This window comes from Ceratosolen solmsi, unplaced genomic scaffold (genome assembly GCF_000503995.2).
Source record: "Ceratosolen solmsi marchali unplaced genomic scaffold, CerSol_1.0 scaffold10, whole genome shotgun sequence".
Lineage (NCBI taxonomy): Eukaryota > Metazoa > Arthropoda > Insecta > Hymenoptera > Agaonidae > Ceratosolen > Ceratosolen solmsi.
Window position 1 is genome coordinate 26,969,168 of NW_011948412.1, and position 10,009 is coordinate 26,979,176.

General features: G+C 20.6%; 2 protein-coding genes across 2 annotated transcripts; one reads left to right on the plus strand and one right to left on the minus strand.

Annotated features, from left to right (window-relative positions):
* The first annotated feature begins 128 nt into the window (after positions 1-128).
* On the plus strand, positions 129-2,765 carry LOC105363783 (enoyl-CoA delta isomerase 1, mitochondrial). Its single transcript, XM_011501560.1, has 5 exons — positions 129-529; positions 972-1,244; positions 1,477-1,655; positions 2,056-2,177; positions 2,572-2,765. The coding sequence occupies exons 1-5, from the start codon at positions 401-403 to the stop codon at positions 2,736-2,738; spliced, it is 870 nt and encodes a 289-aa protein (XP_011499862.1). The 5' UTR covers positions 129-400; the 3' UTR covers positions 2,739-2,765.
* A 196-nt stretch (positions 2,766-2,961) lies between these two features.
* Positions 2,962-9,460, minus strand: LOC105366636 (leucine-rich repeat-containing protein 48). Its single transcript, XM_011505144.1, has 9 exons — positions 9,188-9,460; positions 8,111-8,394; positions 7,569-7,741; positions 6,751-6,908; positions 6,236-6,428; positions 5,794-6,010; positions 5,176-5,421; positions 4,088-4,164; positions 2,962-3,130 (listed from the first exon to the last, which is right to left on the minus strand). Exons 1-9 carry the CDS (start codon positions 9,333-9,335, stop codon positions 2,962-2,964), a joined length of 1,665 nt encoding a protein of 554 aa, XP_011503446.1. The 5' UTR covers positions 9,336-9,460.
* Positions 9,461-10,009: the final 549 nt, after the last annotated feature.

Here is a 10,009-nt window from a genome sequence, read left to right on the forward strand (position 1 = left end):
GTTTAATTTCACACATAACTGTATATATATATATATATATATATATATATATATCTTTATACGCGATGATCTAATTATAGCGATAAATAAAAGCACAAGCAATGCTCTACTATATGTAAATAAAAAAGTTCTATTAAAATATGATAGTACTCTATAGGCACTATTCGTTCAGATATCAATTTAGCTTTATTATCTCTACACAATGTGCATAAGTATGCGCCTGTGCGCGCACTGCATATATACATATGTATGTATATATATTCATCATAACCTTATACAGAATAGTTTATATGATTTTGAATGTACAAATATATAGTTTGTTTTTTATGCTTATTAAATATACCACTGCAATTTTCGTAATTATAAATCATTTACTTATAATTTTACATAATTCTTACGAATGGCAAGTATATCTTTCATAATGCGAACTTCTACATTGCTTTTAATTAAGTCAAAATTTATCCTATTGAGTAAAAATGCTTCTCAACAATCATTGAAGGGAAAACTTGTCGAGACTATTCAAAATAATAATGGTATGTAGATTTTTTCCAATATTTTAAATCTAAAGATATGAACAATTATTTTTCTGAAAATAAAATATTGAAGTATTATTTAAAAAATTAATCATAAATAGATAATAAAAAAATTTGACTTTTAAAATATTTTCTTAATTTATAATTAAGTGTAAAATGTGTAATTTTCTTACTATTTTTTAAATGTATATTTTACATGGATAAAAATTAATTTTTAATATTTGGTATGAAATTTATTTATAGATGTAAAAAATACTATAGATTATACTTGATGATGATGATAGATGATAAATTTATCAAAGTTCAATTTTATCATGTATTACATAATAATAGTAATTATATAAATCACTATTAGCTTTAGATTTTATGTTTCAATTTATATTTAAAAATATTTCAAAGCTATTAAATTATATATTTTACTAAATCTAAAATATTTTAGGAATTACAACAATATCCATGGCAAGACCTCCAGTTAATAGTTTGAGTTTAGAAATGGCAGTAGAATTACGAAAAGCTATAGAAAATTCCATTGATAATAACACTAAAGGAATTATTCTTACATCATCATTAGCGAGTGTATTTTCAGGTGGTTTGGATATTTTAGAAATGTACAAACCAGATTTAAAGCGATGTACCGATTTCTGGCATTCCTTACAAGATTTATGGTTGACATTATATTCTTTAGGTATCCCAACAGCAGCAGCCATTAATGTAAAAATTTAGCTGAATATTTCTTTATTTCTCTGTATTATTCAAAATATATTTTAAATTCAAAAATAAACTATGACTTTTATAAATAAAATTAAATCAGTTTTATAATTTAAATTTTGTTTTAAATTAACTTTTGTAATAATAATGTTCATTCGTTCATTATTTATATTAAATATTTATGTTTATTACTAGTACTACTAAACATATAGATGAATAAGAAATAATTATTTAGGGTGCTAGCCCAGCTGGAGGATGCTTACTTGCATTATCATGTGAATACAGAGTAATGGTAGATGGTTTACACACCATTGGTCTTAATGAAACCAAATTGGGTATAGTTGCTCCAAAATGGTTTCAAGATCCTTTAATAGCAACAATTGGTTATCGACAAGCTGAACTAGCTCTTTTAAGGTAAGTTTAAAAATTGCAGTATAAAATTTACATAAGTTTTATGTAAATTTATATTTTCAATATAAATTTGTAAATTATAAAGAACGATTTCATAATATATGTAAAGGACAAATATACATGTGATTATTGATAAATAATGTAAAAACAAAATTTAATATTTAATTTGGTAAATATATATATAGTACATATAGTACATATAGTTCATAAATACATTTTATTATATTATTTAAATATAAAGTTTATATTTCTACAGTACTTTTTAAAAACATTTTTAGAATTTTTGACAATTGATTGATTGAATTAATAACTGGATATTAAATTAATACAGTTATATTAACAATGCAAATTTTTAATTTATGTCATCAACTAATAACATACTTTTCATATTTTTAAATTATAGAGGAACTCTTTTTAAACCACAAGAAGCTTTAAAAGTCGGACTAGTTGATGAACTAGCTTCGAATAAGACTGATGCACTTACCAAATGTATCAGCTATATTACTGATTATGCAAAAATTTCTAGTAAGTAAAATTAATTGTAAATAAAATAAAAATAAATTGTAAATAGATACAAATTTTACCAGTTGTAATTTGTTTATTATGTATATTAAAATAAAAATATTTATTTACTCACCCATTTAAACTTCTAAATTATATCACATTTGAAATATTTTGAATTAATTTTGTATAATATGTATCCAATAAAGAATTTTTTTTAAGTAGAAATAGAAATACTTCTGTATTTGTGATAATTTATAAAGTAATATTTGTATTATACTTAATATTATCTTTTGATATTGTAATTGTTATTTCATACAAAATAAAAATTATAAATATACTAATTTTTAGAATTAATCAATTATAATATAATTTTATATATTTATTTTTATATATATTAATATAAATTAATTTTTAGCTGAGGCACGAACAGCAACAAAATTAAGTTTGAGAAAAGAAACACTTACTTGGTTAGAAGGAAATCGAGAATGGGATACAACAATATTTTTGAACTACGTGCAACTACCTCAAGTTCAGACTAATCTTGATTTATACATACAATCTTTGAAAAAGAAATCTAAGTAAAAATGAAAATGAGGAATGAAATGTATTTTAATATAAAATGGATGCTTAAAATTTAATAGTTATACTTTTTTATAATACCAATTATCTTTGCATAGTGTGTTAAATAGTTTACAGTAAATATTTCATGTACGTTAGATTATATATATAAAAATACATATATAACTTGTTCGTAGAAAAAATACAAAATTTAATATTAAAAAATTGATTATACTTAGTTATTTTCTTAATTTTCTGCTTCAATATCGCTATTAACTTTATATTCATTTTCATTTTCATTTTCTTCTATATTTAACTGTTGACCAATTAACATTGATACAGACGTATTTTGACGATGATGATCAAGAAAGTAGGTTATTTCTAAAATTTGGTTTCTATGTCTTGTAATCTCATTCCTAAAATAAAGTAATTTTCAAATATTGACAATAATATATAAATCATAAAAATTAATCATAATCTTTAATTTTTTACATAAAGCTGAAAAGAAAAATATTACTTATTATTACTTATTACTTATATTACTTATTTTTTTAAAAATTCATAATTTTCTTACTTAATAGGTTAATTTTAAATGAACAACTATAAATCCGTTATACTAAATGACACTTAACAAACCAAATAATACATTGTCCGATTACATAAATGTAATATTAATATAATTCTTAAAATTTAATTTACTTTAGATGATACTATATCTATAAGATTTTATATTATTTTCTAAAGAATATTATACAATTACTATTACGAAAAAAATCTAACATAATTACATACCAATTAGGTTGTTTGAACAAAAAATATAAGATTGGATCCAGCATGGAACATTTTATTACTAGGTTAAACATATTTGTTCATTACGTAAGAAGCAAATATTACACTTTCTTTAAAGTTAAACAGATTATTGTAATAATTTTTTTACATAATTTGTAAATAGTTTTGTTCAACATATTTTAACTAGGTTTCATCTTTAAATAATAATTTTATATTAACATTAAAATTTCTATATATTTATATAAAACAAATTTAATCTGTATTTAAATATAAATTTAACAATTTTATATTGAATAATATAATCTAAATAATCAAATTATAAAGTAATTTAAATTTAGCCGAGGTTCAAATTCATTCATATTTAAAAATAAATGAAATAAAATTTATTTTTATGATTCAATTTATTTAGAATAATTTATTAGTTATATACATAAAATAAAAATTTAAATCACAATAAATGTAATGTTTATAAATTGTATGATTTTTCAAATTTGTATTAAATTTTATAAATAACACTTTAAAAGAAATTTTATAAAAAGAAATTTTAAACATTAAAATATTCGATTTATTTGTTTTATACTCACTCAATTAATTTTTTAAGAAAGTTTGATTGCCAATCTTTAAGTCGTCTTAACATTGTATCTTGACGATCGTCGATTATCTAATAGTAACGTGTATAAAACAAATATAAAATGGTTAGCAATGGTGATACAAATTTTTTTAATGTCAAAAAAATAATTAAATATTTAAGTATCCGTCTAAAACACGAATTTATTAATTACTTTTGGAAGGTAAAACTGAACTTTACAGCATAGCGTTCTGTATACATAAAAATTTTTTGAATTCAAAGACTTTCGATTTTTAAAAAACGAGAATTTATTTGTTTTTAGTTTAAATTATTTTAAATGGATGCATTTATAAAGAAAAAAACTTCATTTTGATACAGAGATTGGCTAAACAAATTTGTTATCTAATATTATATAATAAAAACATAATAGAATAAATATAGAGCTAATTTTAAATTTTATCAAATTTATGATGTAATTAATTTAAAATTCATTCATAATTATTATACATAAACATATTTATTTATTTATAAAAATAAGCGTTTAGATTTTTTGATTAATCAATACTTAAATAAGATACAAATATTTCCAATTGTTATTAATTATTTTATAAAAACACTCCTAAGTAATATATGCACGTTAATATTTTTACTAGAAAAATAAATACAAACTGAAGTTTGGATATTTCAGTTGTCAAATGAAACAATTTGCCTTTTTTTCAAATTTTCCAGTATTTTGTGTGGCTTATACATGTAACGCAATTTATTTTTATTTTTTTTAACTCTTATCAAAAACTAATATTAAACCAACAATACTTTACTTTCTCTATAATTATATAGTATAATCTAATCTAAACTATAATCTAATATTAATTCATTATATTTTTAATATTATGTATTGACTTCGTTACACTAAGTTTAACTGTAAATAGTAAAATTAATTTACAATTTATACAAAAATATTTATGCAATCAATATAAAATATTGTTTTAGTAAAATTGAAATAATGAATATTTCCTACTTATTCAAAAATAATTTCCTAAAAATAATGATTATATTAAATAAATAATTTAATATTTACCCTAAAAGAAATATAAATCTATATACCTGAATGTGTAGAAAATGTGAAGTAGTCAAACGATTACTTAGAGTGTCTTTTTCTTCTGTGAGATCTGCAATAAAAGAGGTCTTGTTTTCTTCATCAATATTACTCAAAAAATATGAAAGTAATGGTAATAGAGTTTCAAAGTATTCCGTTTCAAGACTTCGTAGTTGCGAAAAATAATCTTGTGCACATTCCAAAAACGAAGTTACCATATCACTGATATTAATTTCAAATATTTTACTCATTTCCTGTAATAATTTTACTTTGATCTTTCGTGTGTAATGTAAACTATAACTTATGCATTATTAATTTTCAAATTAAAGTTTTATAATAAATATATATCTGAATAAATAAATCTTGGTTCTATTATAAATCTATATCAGTAATTTGATTATTTAAAAAAATAGAATTTGTATAAGTATGTAATATATTTAAAAGGATTTATTAAAATGATACTAAAATTTTATATATAATAATATTAAAAATAAATATAATTGAAAAATCGAAATCGATATAATGTCTAAAATGAAGTTATTCATAAAATAAGTATAATTTTAGAAAGTAGCTAAAATATATTCATTTACTTATTGATATTTTTCAGCTATATAAAATATAATTACATCGATTTGATCGTGGATTAATGTTTCATCGTACATTAATTTTGCCCATATAGTATTGGTATAATCATGAAATTCTTGTGATAATTGTCTAGCAACTTTATCAATTTCATCGATAGCATCATCATCAAGATCAGCATCAGCTATTGCAGCTTCACGTAGGAGTTGTGTAATACGAACACTAATCTCGACTCTTTTACCTTGTACGCTGTCCATTATTCTTTGTCATGAAATTATTTAAATAAAATAAAAATTGGAATAGTGCTAAATTGCAAATATAATGAAAAAAAAATTTTTAATCCATGATTTAATACATATAGCATTGAGTATATAATTAAGTATATATTTTTTACAAGATTTTGAAAATAATTTTTGTTTGTTTTTATTTAAAATTCAATAACTATAACAAAAAATAATTTTTTAATATTTGATTTCGTTTACTTACTGACGTGCTTTGTTTATAGCATTTATAAGCTTATCATGCATGATACTATACAGAGCTTCTACTTCACTGCGTCTTCGATTTTCTTCTGTTATGCCAATATTATATAATTGATGACATATATCTGAAAAATTCTGTTTATATTGCTCAAAAAGAGATATGAACTCCTCGTTAAATTTAGCAAAATTTGTTCCATCTAAAAAAATAAAATTATTTTTGCATTAAAACAGATTTTTATTTTACTTTTAATATGTTTACATAGGATTACATAATTCACTACTGTTTCACTATTAAATAATTTAATTAGGAAAACAAATAAATATTTATTAAATTAAGTACCTAAATTTTAGCTACTTTTAAAATTAATTTCTTAAAGAAATTTAAATTGAACATTGGGTACATATGGATATCAACATGTGTGTGTGTGTGTGTGTGTGTGTATGTGCGTGCGCGCGCGCGAATAAGCATGCATGCATATATATATATATATATATGTATGTATATATACACAAATAAACCTTCATCCTCCTTAAACATCAGCTCAAAAAGACAATTGTCATCAAGGTATTCTACATAAGAAGCTGATAACTCGACTACTTTATTCTCTGCACTTTTAATAGTTTTTAATTCGTTTTCCTTTTTTGTCTCAGTTTCCATTAGGCTTTCTATTGCTCGCCTATATTAATAAATAAAATTTACAATTAATAATTTTGTACATAAAATTGTTATAATGAATACACAAAAAATATTTCATTTATTAGAAAATAAATAACTACATATAAAATAACTTACATAATTATATTGCATAGTCATATATAATATAAATATTTTGATAAAAAATTCAAATGATTTAATATAAGAAAATTCGATTTGAAAGTATAATTTATCCTATTATAATTAAATAGATTTAACTAGATATAAATTTATAAATTAAATAATACTAAATTGTTTGAATGTTTCTTTTAAACTAGAAATAAATTAGATAACTTTTTTATTGTAAAGTATACATCTATGATCGTATTATTGTTAAAAAATAATAATTGTATTATAATTATTAAAACAAAAATTTACCTTGAATTTTTTAATTTCAAATAAAAATTAATAGATAATATTATAATGATCGTTCTGAATGAAATCAAATTTTTCTATAGAAATTTATATCTTTTAAATTTATACTTATTTAATAAAATAAAATTATATCAACAAATTTATTTACATTATGTTATATAATTATAATGGTTACAATTTATAAAATATATGTTATGTAAGAATGTATAAAAGTTCTGACAAGAAATATTTATGTAATTACATTATGAATATTATAAATTGAATTTACTGATGTATTTTGTTTGCGTTAGCCCGCTCCTCCTTTGTTATCATTTTGTAGCCAAAATATATGAGCTGTGGAATAAATCCTATCAAATAAGATGTATAGCCATTTTGTTGAGTACAGGGATTTCCTTCCATTTGCAAGCTTCGTAAATTCTTGAGATACCGTAAAAATAAAATCTAAATAATAAAATATTAAAAAATACATATTCAAGTGAATACAATTTTAATGGAATAAATAATAATTATTGTACTGTTCATTGAATATAAATAAAATTATTTATTTACTTTAAAATTTATAAAAAAACTTTATTTAAATAAAATTACAATTAATTAATATATATCTATTACTGCTGACTTTACTTATTTATTATTAAATTAAAATATTTCTAAAAAGAAATTTAATATAAATCTAGATTTCATTCATTACTTAATATAAATATATACTTACATCCATACATATATATATATTTTAAACCGTATATACATATTTAAATTTATCTCAATATAGATATAGAAATTCATGAATATATGCCAAAATTTTCTTACATGATCAAAATCTTTAATGTTATTTTTGCCAATACTAAAAATGGTAAGATTTTGCATATGCTCGATTCCTTCAATAACTTCAATTTTATTATCATAAAGAGTCAAAATATGAATATTTGTAAGTGATTCCAAATTTTCTATTATTTTGATGCGATTGAAAGAAAGATCAAGTTCACATAAATTTTTTAAGTTCTCTAAATTTTCGATTTTCTCAATGACGTTATTGTTAAGTTTCAATTTCACCAAGTTCGTCAATGGCCATAAGCAATCTATTTGTAAAATATCTAAAAAATTTGTGCAATTTTTATAATTTTTAATTTTTATAGAAAAATATGAATTTGAAAAATATACAAAATACAATTTTTAATATTTTAATTATATTTTATAAAATATAATTATCATTACATCACTTTAAATTGTACTACTAATCATATTTTACTGATTGTTTTCAAACAAATTATTTATGAATTAATTATTTACTAAAATATATATTTTTAATTTATTTATTTTTGTTCTATTAAACTATTCTAATATTCGATTATATTTTTTTTTATTGACAATATTTTACTGTAAATTTATTTTTTAACATGTAGATTTACTTTAAAAATATACTTGGGTTTCGTTTCTTAAATGTATTTCCGTTATAAGTCTTTAAATATTCATATTAATTTAAATTTCAATGAATAAATAATGAAATTGAAATAAATAATTTTTATTTTTAATTAAAAAATTAATTAATAAAATAATAAAGTTTTTAATATAATAAAATGCTTATGAAAAAAACTACATTTTATCTTTATACTATCAAAATATTAATCTATTTGTTTTTAATGTATTTTTATATAGCTATTTTTAATATAAACAAAATATAATGTACAATATGAAAAAATAATTAAAATAGTACATAAGCAACACAATAGAATTCTTTGTGTCAAATTCCTTTAAAACTTTAAAAGCATAATATAGCATCTCATTTTTTTCAACGACAATGCTTATTCTGGAATCAATAAACAGCAAAAATCCAGTCCTATAAACTTATTTAGAACAAAATAAATAGCGAACGATCACTTAACTTACTCAAATATTCTAGACGTATTTCTTCTATTTTATTGAGAACATCAATGGTTCGACGACGACGCCTTCGCGATTGTTGTTCATTTGCTAAAGTCAGTATTAAATCCTTGGTTATAATCGTATATTTCTTTGACTCGTGTGATTGCAGCATATCGCTAATACTTTATTTCACTACACTTATAAATGCCAATCAGCTTGTAACGATGGCCTGAAGCCATCGCAATTACGTGTATCTGATATTTGGCTGTTGCCATGCTACATAATGAGTGTCACTAACTGAATTTTTTTGTTTTTGTTTTATTATTGATTGAACACTTGCTAATATTATACATACGAAGTATAGATGTACTGCATTTTAAATGTTATTTATAATTTAGAAGTTTTTCCATGAATGCCCGAGACTTATTAATAGTAATATGTATTATCTGATATTTATGTTTTATATTGAAGATTGACGAATACAAATTTTGTTCATCAAAAAAAATATTTTATTCGTTTAAAGTATAAATTTATTATTTAAATAAAATAAAGAATAATAATAATAGCATTAATTTAATTTGAAACATATTTTAATGACGTACCAAAACAAAATTTAAAATTTTTTCTATACATAGATATATATACAAAATACTATATATACAAAACTATGTTTAGATTAATATATGTAATTATCGATGGAATAATAGCATTTGCAATCATGTAGTGCAATATACACTTGCATATATATGTTTCCTTATTTTTATGATGTAGTTGCCTAAATCTAAATGCAAAACATTACTTTAGATTTATCAGTAGGTGATGTTTGCCTTTACTTTTGAATATTTC

What these genes read in the sequence shown, in the direction of transcription:
- LOC105363783 (XM_011501560.1), top strand. Translation starts at nt 401, where the DNA reads ATGGCAAGTATATCTTTCATAATGCGAACTTCTACATTGCTTTTAATT. An exon ending in TCGAGACTATTCAAAATAAT is followed by an intron (nt 530 to 971) that starts AATGGTATGTAG and finishes TAAAATATTTTA; the next exon opens with GGAATTACAACAATATCCAT. An exon ending in GCTGAACTAGCTCTTTTAAG is followed by an intron (nt 1,656 to 2,055) that starts GTAAGTTTAAAA and finishes TTTAAATTATAG; the next exon opens with AGGAACTCTTTTTAAACCAC.
- LOC105366636 (XM_011505144.1), bottom strand. Translation starts at nt 9,335, where the DNA reads ATGCTGCAATCACACGAGTCAAAGAAATATACGATTATAACCAAGGAT. An exon ending in AATACGTCTAGAATATTTGA is followed by an intron (nt 8,395 to 9,187) that starts GTAAGTTAAGTG and finishes CAAATTTTTTAG; the next exon opens with ATATTTTACAAATAGATTGC. An exon ending in TAATCCACGATCAAATCGAT is followed by an intron (nt 5,422 to 5,793) that starts GTAATTATATTT and finishes AAATTATTACAG; the next exon opens with GAAATGAGTAAAATATTTGA.